Genomic DNA, 16,811 nt, shown 5'->3' on the forward strand with positions numbered 1-16,811 from the left:
CCGTTCGTCTTCCCACATCTGCTGGATGACTTGCACTATTACCTAACTTCATCCAGTGGGTAGGCAGCAACCTATGGCTATGGCAGTGAATGCGTGGTTTGCTCTTAGAACTGCTTCTTAAGTGTTTTAGAGAAAAATGAAGTTGTTTTGGGAGTTTAAGGCAGCTGTGCTTTGTGATGGTCTGGAAGGAATTGCCCATTGCCCAGTGCCAGCCAGTTTTGCAGCTCCTCTGGGTTGCACCCAGTTGCTGGAGAAGGCTTTCGCCTTCATTTTAAAAACACGCAATTCCATCCACTATCTGTTTCATCTCCTCATGCTCTTTCGCAATGCTGTATGAGTACAGCCAGCCTTGTGATTAATCCTACTCATTCTGATACCAGTTTTGCCATGGGAAATTTTCTTAAAATGAGCAATTCTCTATTCTTAGCAAGAGGTTGGTTTTTTGTTTGTTTTCCTCTGTATACCTTGACCATACAGATTCAGCCTTTATTATTGCTCTCAATGGAAACAAGTTTGAAAAGTGTAGGTCTCACAGATACCTGATTTTTCATGTTTTATCTATTAATCACATATACTCAGTGTTCAAAAATTCCATTTTTGTCTAGGAGCTGTTGGTAAGTGAAAATGTTTGTTGTCTCCTGTTGTGCTTGTCCTGGATGGAGCAGGATGCTCAGGAGGCAGAGCATGATGTCTGGGGTCTGTGGGGGTGATTAAGGCTTAGGGCTGGGATGTTTGTGCTTCATCTTTGGATGGTGTGGGTGGTAAAACCATCCTGGGCAGGGCTGTTGGGAGCACTTGGAGTGCCCTCTTGTGATAAGCCTCTGGCTGAAGCAGCAGTTCTCCACATTTTCTGAAACCTCTTGTGTTATCCTTCTCCATCCCATCTTCTGCCCCGTCATCCCTGTTTCTTCACAGCTGCACCTGCCAACGTGGAAACCCTCTTCTTTGTCTTTCAGCTCTGCTTGTAAAAATATGCTACATTTCACCACGAGATCTGGCATATGGCAAAGCTTGTCACTACATTTGGAGTCCAAACTAGGCTCTATTGCCTCCTTGCAAACAGCAGCTACTGCCGTAGAAATCCTTCCCAGTGAGGCATGTTTTGCTCTTTCTCCCTTGTCAAGGCCTGCTATGAGAGATGGAAAGGAAGTTACTCTGCTCCTACCCTAATCACAAGATCTAAAAAATACAACGTATTTTATAATTTACATATAATTTATGATTATTATACATTCCCCTATATTATTCATTTGGAGATACTTTTGCTGCCTCTGCTGCTGCTGGGTCAGGTGCAGAGGAGGTGGAGAGATTTGCATGGTGGCTCCTCTCAGGGAATCTTCAGGGGAAATGAGGATAAATGTGTGTGGGAGAAAGATGGATGGTGCTTTGGTGGGTGGGAGTGTAACCCTGCAGAGCATGAGATACTCCTGCTCATGAAAGTCCCGTAACAGAGCTGTGGCAGAGCCAGAAGATGCTCTTCCAGCCCCACGCTGGCAACTGCAGCCACCGCACAGGAGACCACGGGTGGTTACGCCTTTGTGGGAGATGCAAACCCGACGTGCGTCTCACTGTGTCTCTGAGTGTGCTGTGGTGTGAAATGAGCCCCAAACCACGATGTTCTTCTCACACTGTTTCTCGCCTCTTGTTAGATGGGGAGTTGTGTTTCTAGGCTAGTTAATTTTCACCTTGCATGGGTATTAGGTGTCCGTTCCAAAGAAATCAGTGGGAATCTTTCCTCTGACTTTGGTGTTGATCCAAAATCCCTTGCATCTAGTTTGTATGTCAGAAAAAAAAAAATTCTCTCTCTCCCCGTTGCCTTTTAATTTTGTAAATACTATAAACTCCCAACAATTTTTGAGTCCAGCACACGCAGAGACAATTTTGTTCCCAGATTTTTTGCTTCCTGTCAGGTTTTTAAGGTTGCAGCATGCGACTCTTTGAAACACTGTGACTTTAAGTTCTGTAACCTTGCTTTATTACAAAACATACATTTGCCAGACGAAAGAAGAATGTGGGTTAAAGGAAAGTAGATATTTCCATTTCCTTATTTCCAAGGGGTGTTGCAACACCTCCCGATGTAAAATAACCTGCAAAGGAGTCTGCGTCACTGCGTGTCGACATTGTGCTACAGAGGAGCAGGACAAGATTCTCCGCTGAATAAAATTTGCTGTTGTGGAGATCTATAAGCCCTTTGTCTCATAAGATGCTAACTAACTTGGGTAGTTTCAGGCTGACTGGATTTCACGGTCTTAAAGTAGAAAATGATTGCAGTGTTTATTATGGAATAATAAGCATAGGACAAAAGCTTTTGCTAATACAAAGCACTTTGCCTTGGACAGGCTGTGTCTGACAGTGAGACATTGCCATCTCTTGGGCAGGTGCAGCCTGAACATAGACCTTGTTTAAAACCTACGATATTTAAAATCCCAGTCGTGTAGCTGAGGAGTAGGAAAGGGCTGAGTCTATCACCGAGTCCAGTATCCCGGTATTTTAGTTGATGCTATTAATATGTATACATCTTAATACTGGCAAAGGCACAATCCAATTCAGAAGTCAGAAACACGGCTTGTTATCTCTTTGTGTAAAAATGGTTGTGGTTACCAGGTTGATGTCCCTTCAATATTACAAGCTGTGAGTCATTTCTTCTCAAATTATGAGACTGGAAAAGTTTAAATATAATTACGTTTGGGATTATTGTCATTTACCTCCTAGAGTCTGAGCCTTTTTAACACAAGGCTCAGAACTGACTTTTTAAAATGAAATCTGCAATTTTCTGCAATCACAGGGTTTTTAAGAGATTAAGCTTTAAAAGTGCTAAATATCTCACAACAAAACTACGAGGGTTGGCAGTATTGGTGCCTGACTTGCTTCTTGATACTACATCTCCTTTTTTAAAAAGAAGGTGTGTAGGCATAAGCTCCTGATTTTAATTAAATTCTGTCTCAGAAGGGAAAGTGGCAGGTGTAGGGAGCTATAGAGATCCTCTATGAAATAATTAGATGAAAACTGATAATATTTGGCTTAAACCACAGTGCTGGCATGAAGGTTCTAAGGAAACAACACCTGCCCTTTACTGATTAAGAGGCGGCTGCTGTGTTAGTGATCCCGGCACACACCTTTGGTAAATGTTGCCTGTTCCAATAGTAAAAAAACTTCCTGAAATTTGGCAGCTGGCCAAGTCAATTTTATTTGTCTGTGGAACTTTATGGGAACTTTACATATATGAGAATAATTGCACCTGATCCAAGTACAACTGCAGCTGTATGGCCAAATCTTTCCCCATTTGTAAAAAAAAAAAATTAAAAATTTTGAATATTAGAATATTAATTTTTAAACAATGGTGGTTCACAATTTTTGACCAAGTTTTCAACTTTAGGTATTTGGCCTCTATGGGCCTGTAGGATCTGTGCAAAGAAAAAGTGACAAACTGCCTATTTCCAGAAAAAGCCCCAAATACTAATGCCTACGTCGCATCGGTAGAGCTGCCAAGTTTGCCGTTGGAGCGAGGGTTTTACAGGGGTAAGCACTGGAAGGAGAAGCCGCTGGCATGATGGGATGTACCCCTAAAAACTTTGGGGAAGGCAGATATGTGGGATGAGTGAGACAACAGCAAATGAGGCAGTGTAACCAAGAGTACAAAAAATTAGAGACGATATAAAACTTTATGGTGCACTTTTTTTTCTTTGAGTTCAACAATATGCAATAGGAAAATTTCCTAGAAATACTCCCATTTATACATATATGCATGTGTGTGTATATATATATATAAAACCACACACACTACAGTGCTTAGATGTAGAAACTCCTCTGCTCAGAGTGGTCCAAGCAGCCTGTTGACTTCTCCAGCGCATCTTTCTCCAGGTGCGCTGTTGCCAACTCACCAATCCTCTCTTCTCCTTACTTTGGCTCCATAAATGCACTTTGGTTTCTGAATTGCACCCACCAACAGGCAGAAAGGGCCTCACCACTTTAAATTGTTGAGAAAATCCAGTTAAAGTTGGATGGTCATATAAAATCACTCTGACAGTTCATCTCCTTGCCATGGTATTATTCAAAATACAATTTTAGAGTCCACAGTGTGAGTAGTTTTAAAAGGTAAATTACAGCTCATGGCTGTTTATAGAGGTCACTGTGATTTCTGCCAGCTTATTCCCTGGCAAATATTTAGCCTGAGAGAAATAAATATTTTGAATCAGTCAGTTATCTATTTAAATGTAATCCATTATAAATTTGGATACATAAAACTGCTGGTTTGTAATGTGCTATAGGCGTGATGTACTTCCTTTGGGATTATTTTGATCTCAGAATAATTAAATACTGGGATATACATCATGAAGTGTCGAGTGGCCCCTTTAAGCTGCAGAATTAGCTCATGAAGGAACACAAAGGCAGCACATTACCTCATAGGTAGTAGGTACTATCTCATGGGTTTCATTAAACATGAAAAAGGAGATTTCAACCAGAAAATATAATTTCCAGGAAGCTGCAATAAAGCAGCTGTTGCTCTATGTGTCCTGCAAATAGTGACAGCGGAGATCTTTCTGTGCTTTTTTAAGGACTGTACAATATATGCAGTTTTTCTTCTTTATTTTAGCATCTAATCCCGTGAATATGACAATCTCTGTATTTGTGGATGGGAAAGAAGTTTCTTTGGTAGATATTCTTGCACTGCATTATGACTGCGTATCGCTTCTCTGCTTCTTTTATAAGCAATCATTTTGCTGGGAAAGCTCTTGCTCGTGGTGCGTTCAGCTGGTTCCCATTGATACCAGGAGCAGTGGGGGACAGGGACCAGGAACAGGGGACCTGCCACAGGCACCCGCTGTCCCCACTGACCCAGGCGGGGGATACATGCCACCAAAGTAGTCCCAGAGGGTGGCACTCGGGGGGCTCCCGGGCTGCTTTGACATCCTCAGCTGACAACCCTCGCTCCAAAGGGACAAGCCGCTGTCACCAACCTGCCTGGCATTTCAGAGCCCTCCCAGCAAATATCATCTTCCCTGAAAGATGGTATTGCAGACAAGGAGGGAAACAATCCCACCACTTGCTGTTAGCAAAGGCACGGCTATTGAGGACTATTTTGTTTCTTAAACACACTGAAGGAAAACAGCAGTACCCCAGAAAAGTAGGGTTTTTGTGACATCCCCGAGCCCGATGCACAAAGGGAGACCAGGGTGAAAAAGGGGAGCCAGGTAATTTTATCACTTTTTACCTTTGGCCGTCTAGAGTTTCCAGACGAGCACAATGGACGTGTTTCTTAGTCAAGACCAGAGGCATCTGTAGGTCCCGACAAAGGAGATCCGTGCCCTGGAGCAGGGACTGCGCTCTGCTCCTCGCTGCAGCAGTACGAGTGCATTTGGTTGCAGGGCCATTTTACACTCCTAAAAGGGCTTCAAAAATCGGCACCAGTGTAGGAGTTCAGCTCGACGAGCTACAACAACTCGTGTGCTGTAATTCTGGTCTCTCACATAAATAAGTACATGTTACAGGTATTTTAAATATGCATTTAGGGACTCTTAGAGTGATTGACTCGATAGAATGTAATAGCTATCATGAAGTTCTTATAGTCCTTAAATAACTCCCTAAATGCTTATTTATGTGAAACGGTAGCTTTTGGATCCTTCTAGCCATTATACTTTAAAGTGCAATAAATCTCTATTTAGGTGTAACTGCACTGCCATCCTGCAGACTTAGGAAATTTAAAACAACATATGGCGTAGGGTTTGTGGGATATACTGGCATAGACTGATGCAAGGTTTTTTTCTGATTTTATTTTCCCCTTGAGATCTGAATCTTGATACCACTAAATGCAATTATACTGATTTTACAGGGAGATTATTTTATTCCTTTGCATCCAGTGAAAATCCCAATGGCAGTAGTTTTTCTGAAGTCAAGCATTTTAAAATCCTACATGAGTAGTAGCTCCTTTTTCGACATAAAGGACTTGTTTAATTTTTACACCACACATTGTTTAAAGTTCTCATCACAAATGAAAGCCCCCCAAAATTTTAAGCTGAAAACAGAACATCTGTAGAGACAAATTCCAAAGAATTTTTTTTTTTTTTGCATTTTTAGGTTTTATTTGTCTCAAGCATTTAGTTCATAATTCTTTCTTTTGCAAAAAAATGCAAACTAGCATCCCAAACGCTGTGCACATGGACATGCACACACCACACATGACCTCCCGGCTTCCAGGATGGCTGCAGTGTCCCCAGAGTGGGCTGTTCTCCATGGCATCTGAATAGCAGCATCCCCAGATGGAAAAAGATTTTGATCTTTTATATTTTGCTTGCTTTGTTGTGGTGCTTTTACACCACTTACAGCTTAGTTCTCAGTAGTCATATGTCACGTAGAAAAATTTGACATTATTTAGGTGAACATGTAATTTGATGGCCGGTGAAGGCCCTGATACAGAGCTGTATTCTCTCTGTTCTGACATGTTCTTAGTAAAGGGAATTTAATCATTTTTTCCCTTTTGTGGGTAAACCAGGATACATTGGGAAGAGAGGAATACAAGGACCCCCAGGAGGACCTGGACAGTGAGGACCAAAGGGAGAAGAGTAATCAGGTGCTCAGTGGTGAAGCAGGACTTCCTTTTTGGAGGGGACAGACTGGTCCTAGAAGACCTCCAGGAACTGCAGGCTACAAGGGGCAACTGGGTCCCAGAGGTGACACAGGACTGAGAGGTAACTGGGGAGAAAAGGGTCGAAGGGGGACAGAGGAGAAATGGGTGGGAAGGGCTGGAAGGGACACATGGGGTCACCTGGTGTCTGAGGGTTGTTGGGGCCCAAAGGAGACCCTGAAGTCCCTGGAAAAAGGGTCAGCCTGGAAAACATGGGCTGGCTGGATTTCCAGGTTGAAAAAGAGAGAAAGGACAGAAGGAAAACGGGGGAGAAAATGAAATTGTAGCTTTTTCAGTGGGTCTTCCAAAAAAAAAAAGCATCCTTCTGCTTTTTTTTCACCCAGCAAGGGTGTTCATTTAGCGCTGCCTCTAAGCAACATTTAGGAGGCTACGGCATACTGAGTACATAAGAGAGGAGAAAAAAGGTTGTAACTTGACTTGATTAATTTATCTATTGTACTATCTTATATGGAAATATTCCCTCCCCTAATTAACAACATAGCAGAAAATTTTCATTTCAGTCTGTTTTCTGTTTAGCTCAATTGTTTTGTGGTAATGAATAAAGGAAACCAGAACACATTTCAATTTTTCAGAAAATAAAATTATTGGCAAGGGAGAGGAGGGCCTTTTCTAGGAGGTCTGCTAAATTGTTGTGGGAAATCTTGTGAGAAGTGTTAATTGTTTTTTCACACAGAAATATTAATTTCCTTGTAACACTTTTTACCCAGCTCGAATGTAATTTAATTCCATTTTTACGCACTTCCTATTCTATGTGAATATTCTTTTTTCCAGTTTGCCTTCTTGATACTTGAGCATTAAGATTTTAAATTACCTATTATTACAAACCCAGCTTATTTTCTATGCTGCTTGGGTTTTCACTGTTTCCTCCTTTATTGTATTTCCAAAACAGAGTTTTTCAGTTTATCCGTCTAGCTCGTGTCTGCAGGTCTAAATTTTCTATTTTCATTTGCAAACAATTGGAAGTGGAACCCTCTGGGAGGTGCTTTTTGAATCTCCTTTGCTGATCTCATTTAAGAAATACTCCACTAATTTAATACAAAATATATTTACGCAGTTTACTGTGTCCCTCTGTGTTTCAGAATGGCAGCCAAGGAGAGGATTCAGCAAGTACAAGGTTGTTGCAGCCGCATCCAGGTTCAGGACCCTGCTGTGTCCCAGGAGGAGCATCAGGCTGCAGAGGAGGGGAGAGGTGATGGTCTCTGCTGAAATCCTTCCTTTCCTCCCCATCTCTGATAACGATGGGGATCCGGCATTAGGGTTGCAAGGATTAGGGGTTGCAAGGATGCCGCTTCCTTGGGGAATTGCTTCATGCTGGTTAAAGCTTCTTCCAGGATGCATTGGCTTTTGTGTGTTTGCTTTTGCCAAGCCCCAGGAGCAGCTTCTAGTGACCCAGCAGTTATGAGAAGATCCCAGCCCTTCCTACCCATGGCTGGTGGATGTGCCGGTAGAAATCTGTAGCATGGACACAGCTTTTTTTCACTTAGCTTTGCAAATCTCAGTCAAAAACAGTTATCTGCAAATATGCAAGGCTAGGAGTGTGTTTGAAATGTACTTTGAAGGAATTTTAATGGCCCACATGCATCATTTATATCAGTAAAATGTAGATCCAGATCCCCTGAATAAACAAAGTGATTAATCTAGTGCTAAATCTTAATTTACGCTCTCAACACATGAGTTTTCCAAACTGCTTCAGTAACTCAATAAGCACTGTATAATTTAAAAACCTGCGGTTGTCACATAATCTAATAATACTATTCCAGACTGCTACTATTCAAGCTATTCAGGAAAATACACTAACCCAGGATAGAAGCTGTGTTTCTTGCTTTAGCTTTAGTGTGCAGCAAATATGGCATTAAATTGAAGTCTGTGAAATATGAAGGCAACACTGTAAAATGCAGTAATCTGGGTTAAAAATGGTTAATCTTCCCCTGTTGAATAACTTCTGTTGCTAATGAAAGTCCTGAGTTAAGACCAAAATAAGGATTTTATTATAATTGATTTGATTGCCTTTTATCTTCAATTTATGTGTCCATGATCTTGTCAGAAATATAACTGCTGAAGACACAAGTATTTTTAACTTCAGTTTAAAACATTGAGTCCAATTACAGCATTGAAAAGGGTTATTAATTTTTAAAAAAGAACTGTTTGAATTCAGGATCCAGCCTGTTTTCAGCAGTACGAATGAACATCAGTGAGTGCTGGTGCAGGTTCCATTGCAGGAGCTGTGACAAGCCCATGTCCTACATGGGTTTCGAGCATCTTGCTGCAAAACTCCTAATTGATTTCTTTGGAATAGCCTAAAAAGCCGGTGAATCAATCTAGCCTGGTATGCTTGGTAATAGACTTCCCTTAATCAACTTTTTATTGCTGAAAGCTGTAGACTATTGTGCAGGAAAAGGTGGTCACAAATAAATCACAGAGGATTACAATTCTCTCCACTTACATTAAAGGAGAATTGATTGTTTTCTCCAGCCTGCCTGAAACAAGAAGCCTTTCTTGTCCAGCAGCTGAGCTTTGAGGGCACTGGTATGTAGTAAATTCAGAGTGGTTGAATGAGACCGTTTCCTTGCTCATATTTCACGAAGACAAGGCAATGAAAGGCAACCTCACATTCCTGCATTTCGTACTGCACTCTGAACTGGGTTGGGAAGTCTAAGAATAAATGCTGGCCCATTTTAATGTCACCGGGGAAGGAAACGAGTGCTGTGATTGCTGGGAAAGAGAGAGGAAAATCAATTAGCCCATGAAATCCGGAGGGGTTATCAGTTCCAATAAGAACAACATTGTCGCAACCCTCCCAGGGGAGATTTGTCCCAGGGGGACAAAACCCTATCCCGGATACCCTGCTCTGTGCTGGAGGTGGAGGGAGCAGAAAGCGTTTGCTTGCTCCATCTCTGCGTTTACCTGGGACAGCCTGGATTTGAGGCTGGATTCCCATTTCAGTGCATTTCCATGCAGGCACATGCACACATGCGCTTATGATTCCATACAGCTATTTCTGTAATTTCTCTTTTACCCTGTCTAAACTCCCATTGCAAGGAGGGGATTGCGATGCCAAACTCTGCACACTAAATACCGAGAAGAGAAACCTGGACCCTGCTGAAGCAAATGGACAAATTCACTCTGAGTCTGATGGTACCAAAACACGATGCTGTGAGTTGAAAGAGGAGTGTCCCTAAAGCCCCGAAAACTGGTGTTGGGGGACGAGCCAAAAAAGTCCCATGTGAAGAGCAGCTTCCCAGCCTGGGGAAAGCATTTGAATTTCCTTGGATTTCAGTGTCACCTTGCTCCTTTCAGGGGACTTTGCCAATCCCCCATTCGCCCCACACCGTGCAGGCTCTCATTGGCCACGGGAGCAGCGGTTATACAAATAAAACCGATTCTCTCCGAAAACAAGATTGTCTTTTTCAAAGTGCCATTGAGGGGGGGTCATCCTGGGAGCAGGACCGTTTATAAGGTAGGAGATAGCACACACTGGTCATTTAGTCTTCAGGTGGGATATTTACAATGAAGTCGTAGAATTTAAGACATAGTGGCAATATAATTTGTCTCAGGAAAAGTTACTGTCTGTAATGAATGTGTAGCTGCGTGAGGACTAGTGTTTTTCCTCCCCTGTATAAGAACTTGAAATAATTAAATAAATGAAAGTGGAATCATCTCCCTGATATTTAAAGCTGGAACATTGGGGTTAAATACTTCTTGTGGACTGGAATATCTAAATACTATCATTTTAGGGACCAAACAAAAGAACAAGTGTATTATTACAATGTTATTATGGGACACATGCTAACAATTAGTAGATATTTAGATCCAATTAAATATAGATGTACTGAACGAGATGTCACTACAGCAAAGTTTAATTCTTCATATTTTGTGTCTACTGAGAATCATAATCTTTCCTAGTGTGGGGGATTCAAATGAATGATTTTAGAATCAGTGGTGGTAAGCTAATGTAATGAAAAAGTCCAAAATTTCAGTTTTATTAAAATGCATTTATATATTTAGGAATAATTATTTTAGGAACAGTCTTACCCATTATAATAAAAATCTGTTTAATGATTCCTTGCTCTGAGCAATTTATTTTCTAAACAGACTGGTAAGGTATAATTTTTTTATTAATAATGTTTTTCCAGTATTGACGGCAATCCATCAATCTGGCTACGTAACTGGAAAGTACCTGCTTTTAGAGCTTGTTGCAGAAGTGGTTTGTGACAATAAAACATGCAAACATGAACTTATGGGTTTATTTAGTTATCTCCAGCAGTGGCAAAACACTCCCGCATGAGTATATTCTTCAAAAGGAGAATTTGGTGCTTTTTTTTCTCTTCTTAGACAGCAGATGACCCTCCTTCTCTGCGACTGCGGCTGCTTCCCTGCTGCTGGCTGTAAGGTCTGGCTCCTCTCTGCCTGCCTGCACTGAGCGCTGCCCTCCCGTGCCAATCATCCCAGAGTTAAACTCTTCATGGTAAGGTTGGCTGGGGCTGGCTGGGAGCAAATACAGGCCTATGACAAAAATCAGTGCCTGGTATCCTGTCCTAATGCAACACATTCATGGAGAAGGGATAATTTATCCTTTACTAGAGCTGATGGGGTGAAGAATGGGTTGAATGGCAGCAATGGGCAACAGTAATCACTGGGGATTTTGTGTGGATAATCAATTTTCCATTAGATGATTTGTTTTTGTGTGAAAATGGAAAAACTCATGACCTTTTCCTCTAAAACTGAATTCTTAAAGAACGAAAGATTATGATCCAGCCTCCAAATATCTGACTTTGAGTCGGACCTCCTTTTGCCCTCTGGATGGCAAGGATAGTCGGCGTTTCTCCTGGTGACTTTTTTATATAATGAAGTGCCTTAGCTGCTAAGGAAGGTTAGATTACAGGTTCAGCAAGAAAGGGAGTCTGTTCCATTTGTATTTACAGGTTGGTACACTGGTTAAAAAAAGAAACAAAGATGCTTTATATGACAAGTCATCTGAGAGGCGTCATCTGTCTTATAGGAAAAAATGTGTGCTTCTTACTTTGTTCTTTTTTCCTGGTTCAGCTAAATCAACACTTTAAAAATAAAAGGAACGGACCTGAAAGTTTACACTAAAAGAATATGCAAGTCCAGAAAATCAGTCAGTAACAAAGAAAAAGTCAACACAAAAATTTTGGAATACTTGATGTTTCAGTTTGTTTCCATTTATTCTTTTAGAGCAAACCTTTTTATAATGTGCAGTTGTGTTGGACTCTGAAATCATTACTGAGTTATTCCTAATCACACGCTCAGAAGAGAGACATCATGTGTCCCAGTGATCATATAACTCTCACTCAGTGCCTTGAACTTCTATTGACACCTGTGGGAGCACTTCCAACCACAGCGAACAGGAGCAGCCAAATGATAAGTGCTCTGTAGGGCGACGATCAATAGCGGTGAGCAGGCAGGAGGTTTTGCTAATTTTGCTTTACTTTCCCCATAAAAAGTGAGGCTTTGTAACATAGTCCTCCAGGCAGATGCCCACACGTGCCTGACACTACTCCTGCAGGTCTTCTGGCTTTGTGGGGAACATGTGAACGCAAAGGGTGTTGTGCAGCAATTTATTATTGCGTTCGTCTTTTCCTACAGCTGCCAACATGTGGAGCTCACAGGGGCCCATCTCGGCATTTGTGATGCTGGTTGTTGCCACCGTGCACGCGGGAGTGAAGGTGACCCCAGCTGTGAAGTACACGAAGATGAAGCCCCTACAGCTGGCGGGTGACGGTGCCTCTCGCACCCCCCTCACCCCCCTCGTGGGGAAAAGCCCATTCCCGGCAGCACCGGGCAGAGCCGAGTCACCCACCCCGAGCCCCGCGGCCCGAGGGGCCACCACACTCTTCCCCTTCGAGAACTACACGCTCGACACAGCCGATTTCTTCTTCAACTGCTGTGACTGCTGCCCGCCTGCCGTGGGGCCCCGGGGGCAGCCGGGGGAGCAGGGACCCCCAGGTACAGCGATGCCTGTCTCGTCGCTCTCAGCTAAAGCGCATAAACCGTATCAAGGAGTCTCCTGCTTTTCCTTCAAGAAATGAGTCGGCAGGACTTGTGCAGCAAATGCCGAATGTGATTATACCTCGTGTAAAGCCAGAGCAAAAAAGTGCACACCAGCCACATCCCGGAAGTTAAAAAACACCAATATGAGTGGGAAAGCCCCAAAAAGGAGCTTCCTCCCCATGGCACCTACTTTGAGGGCCGCACTGGCGTGGGAGCGCATGCGGAGCTGGCCCCATACCGCGTTGCTGCTGGCGGGTGCCCCACGTGGCCGCACTCTTCGATTCTCTGTCCTCGTGTCTGATCCCCTGGGAGTCACAGATTTGCTTTCACATTCAGTCCAACTATGGTTTTATGACCCTCAAAACTACCTGCAAGCAGTTTTGTATCTTTGCTGAAGGTTTATGATAAAAGCCTCTTTTTTCTTGGATTTTTTTTTCCCCTTGGAAAAGAGGAAGTTAAATATTAAAATAATTTTGGGTTCAAATTTTAAAATAATTATTTGCTCTCATGAGAGGCAGCTCTGTATAGAGACCTACATATTTTATAAGACATACTTTGTCTCTTTTTTCTACTGCTAAAATACATATCTATAGAGTGCCTAATTCTAATACCACTATAATGAATAGTGCATTAGTCTGCAAATGTTCACTTGAATAGCACTAATATTGGAGATGGAAACTATTCATCTGAGAAAAGGTGGTAAAATAATGAAATAATTTTCTTTTAATACAATATACTCGAGGGATTTTCACTTCCCATAGCTCAGGAGGGATTGGCTAATGGAAATTATAGTGGCTGCAGAGGGAATTTGCACTTGTACATCTCTTGAGAGTTGACGGAAAAGTCCTTGTGTCAAATGGGTTGTGTTGTGATGATTGAAGCTGCCATAGTCTGCTCCCAGATGTGCACCGGGAGTATCTAGATTCCCAAGTGGATGAAAAAGTAAAAAAAGATTGAAGCCAGCTTCCTTGCCTTTCAACCCATCCTTTAGCAGTATGGAGCTGTCTGCCAGGTTCCACTTTTATATTTGCAGACTTAATTCTTTTTAAGGAGAGGGGCAATTATGAGGCTATGGAAGCTCCTTAGATGCGCTCAAATATTAAAGAGAGATTACTTCTGATGTTTTATGGATGTCTGAGTTCCTGTGGCTCAAGGGCAGCTGAAAGTTGGTTTTAAAATATCTGTTACTACAGCCATGAGTGAAATGCAAAGCTGTAAGATTTGGGGATTGCAGTAGCTGCAAGGCAAAGGTTGGGGAGCTGTGTGCCTGACCAGGGTCCTGTGAGCATGCACCCCACTAATCTCAGCACAGGCAGTGCGGCATTGCGCCTACCACCCCTCGCCTTTTGCCCAGCCGTAGGGTTTCAGCTGCAGTGTCTGCATAGGGGAGCAGGGCTCAGGCCAAACCTTCTGTCTCACATCTTCTTTGCATTGGTTTTATGATGCCAAATAGCCAGCTCTTCCCAGGGTGATGGAAACGGAGTTTGCCTTACATGCATCCCTTGATGCCATGTTGCCTAGCTATGATTGTGAATTGTCTTTATAAACTTAAACCTTTGAGTTACTAAGATAATTTTCTTGATATGATTGCGTTACAGGTCCCAAGGGGGAGAAGGGAGATGCTGGTCTGCAAGGTCTGCCAGGAACTCCAGGTCCTCAAGGTCCAAAAGGTTCTAAAGGAGAAAGAGGTAAAGCAGACTAACTGCTCATTTCGAAAACAGATGCTGTTGTCCTCACTGAATACCACAAAATTATAGGAAAAAATATTTTTCAAAGGAAACAGAGTATGCTGCTATGGATTGACACCTTGTGAGATTTAGCTGGCATTAGTGTAGGGACAATAACTCAGATGGTGGTAGTGTACGCGCAGGCAGTATAGGAACAGCTGCTCATAAAGATCTCACTCAAAACTTCTTGTTCTGAATGTGAGTTTAAAAACTGAGTTCAATTTGCTCTGGATTAGGGACATAGGTAGGAAAAAACCACCATGGAAGCTATGCACAGGTGTAGAAGCTGCATTTCAATTTAAGTATCTCAGGCAAAATGATTTCAGCTAAGATGGAAAGCAGTTATTATCCATCAGTAGCAACCGAAAGGAAACCCTGCCCTTCATTTCAGGCTCGGAGCTGCTCTGTCCTGCTGCCACACACCACCAGCAGGACCCTGCGGCTGCCTTCAGTCGTGGAGAAACACACAGCAAAACTGATAACGGGAGTACCAGCAGCAGCGTGCTGCGCAGTTCAGTCAGTGTGGTCTCTTAGGCTTTGATTCACTTGAAGAAGACTTTTGGCAATCCTGGAGTGAGAAATGCAGAGATGTCATCTCCTCCATCTTGCCATTAAACAGCAGCAACCGCCTCCCAAGGAAGCACTGATTAGAGTCAACATTCGGGTGAGATGCAGTTGTCTGCGTGATGGTGCTCGGTGCTGTGAGATGCAGATGAGGTTTCTGAAGGCATTTCTTGAAAACACACATTGCTCATCTCTGTTTTATCAATGAAGTGAGAGACACATGCAAAATGGTACCAGTCATCTTCTGTGTAATGATTGCTGTGCTGTAGACAACATCACTAACAGTATATTAATGGTGAAATGTCCTAGGAGGCAAAGGGGAGCAAGGTGAGCGAGGAGTAAGTGGAAACCCCGGTTATCCAGGCAAACCTGGGCAGCAAGGTATGTTACACGAGCTGGGAAAGCCAGGAATATTGCACTGACCTTTCCCTTTGCTGTTGGTGATGCCCCTCCATCTCCAAAGCAATCCTTTAAATCTCTTTTTCCTCCCCACTTTGCCTTTTCCTAGGTGAAACTGGAGTAAAAGGCAATAAGGGCAACTACGGCTTCCCTGGACTGAAGGGACAAAAGGGGTCCAAAGGGGACACTTGTGAGAACGGGACCAAAGGAGACAAGGGAGATAGGGGGGATGCTGGAGAGCCGGGAGTGGATGGAGAACAGGGTGACAAAGGGGAAAAGGGAGACACAGGGGAGAAGGGGTATTGCGGGGAGCCAGGGGGGAGAGGTGCGAAGGGAGAAAGAGGGGAAGGGGGGACAAAGGGAGAAAAAGGGAGCAAAGGGGAGATGGGAGTTGAGGGAATTCAGGGGGTGGATGGAAAACAGGGAGAAAAGGGCGAGCGAGGAAGTAAGGGTGAAAAAGGGGACCTGGGACCTGCTGGCATGATGGGACCTTCTGGGCCCAAGGGGGTCACTGGCAGCAAGGGGGGCCGAGGGGCCCCGGGAAAGAAAGGCTCCCGTGGGGCGAAGGGCGCCCGAGGGGACACCACAAAGCTCTTGCGATCAGCGTTCAGCGCCGGCTTGTCCAAGCCCTTCCCTCCGCCCAACGTCCCCATTAGATTTGACAAGATCTTGTACAACGACCAAGAAGATTACAACCCTTCCACCGGGAAATTCAACTGCAGCGTGCCCGGGGCGTACGTCTTCGCCTATCACCTGACGGTGAGAGGGCGTCCAGCCCGCGTCAGCCTCGTCGCCCGCAGCAGGAAGGTGGCCAAAGCCCGCGAGACGCTCTACGGCCAGGAGATCGACCAGGCATCCTTCCTGACCATCCTGAAGCTGAGCGCGGGTGACCAGGTGTGGCTGGAGGTTGCGCGGGACTGGAACGGGGTCTACGTCAGTGCTGAGGATGACAGCGTCTTTACGGGGTTTCTTCTGTATCCAGATGTTTTTGAGATCCTGCTATAGATTTAAAGGGCAAAGGCATTACTGAGAAATATGCCTTTCCCTCTGCCTGCGAGAGGAGAGATGAGCATCAGTTTAGCATATTGGTTTAGTTGTTAGGTTTCGTGATCTTTTAACAAAAATATTTATATTTGCAAAATATGGATTAGTTTTAACTAGCAGCCCCAAGAAGCAGCACATCCTTTGCGCAGATGGGTGATAGGTAAGAAAAACCATTGTCCAAACGTCAGCAGGACCGGCACGGAGAGGGGATTTCACATCACAGACTTCAGGTTTGTAATTAGCCTATTCAAATTATGTAATGAAACTCATTGTCCGTCTGCAATTTTAATCAGGCCAGCTCCTGCAATCCTTGCATGGTCACAACTCTGGAAATCAGTACTGATAACCATTGGTTTTGGTAAAGATTGCAGAGTTTGATTTGTAGAGCTTAATCAGACGTGAACATGAACAGTAGGTTTCTT

At 43.4% G+C, this 16,811-nt stretch overlaps 1 protein-coding gene across 1 annotated transcript; it reads left to right on the forward strand.

Annotated features, from left to right (window-relative positions):
- The first annotated feature begins 12,258 nt into the window (after nucleotides 1–12,258).
- Nucleotides 12,259–16,350, forward strand: OTOL1 (otolin 1). The gene is made up of 4 exons (XM_009584550.1): nucleotides 12,259–12,610; nucleotides 14,254–14,343; nucleotides 15,256–15,327; nucleotides 15,455–16,350. Exons 1-4 carry the CDS (start codon nucleotides 12,259–12,261, stop codon nucleotides 16,348–16,350), a joined length of 1,410 nt encoding a protein of 469 aa, XP_009582845.1.
- The last annotated feature ends 461 nt before the right edge of the window (nucleotides 16,351–16,811 follow it).

Source organism: Fulmarus glacialis, unplaced genomic scaffold (assembly GCF_000690835.1).
Source record: "Fulmarus glacialis isolate BGI_N327 unplaced genomic scaffold, ASM69083v1 scaffold7269, whole genome shotgun sequence".
NCBI classification, from domain to species: domain Eukaryota; kingdom Metazoa; phylum Chordata; class Aves; order Procellariiformes; family Procellariidae; genus Fulmarus; species Fulmarus glacialis.

Excerpts from the sequence above, each read along its gene's own strand:
- OTOL1 (XM_009584550.1), top strand. The coding sequence starts at position 12,259 with ATGTGGAGCTCACAGGGGCCCATCTCGGCATTTGTGATGCTGGTTGTT. Across the intron at positions 12,611-14,253 it reads GGGGGAGCAGGGACCCCCAG|GTCCCAAGGGGGAGAAGGGA; the intron begins GTACAGCGATGC and ends ATTGCGTTACAG. Across the intron at positions 15,328-15,454 it reads AGGCAAACCTGGGCAGCAAG|GTGAAACTGGAGTAAAAGGC; the intron begins GTATGTTACACG and ends GCCTTTTCCTAG.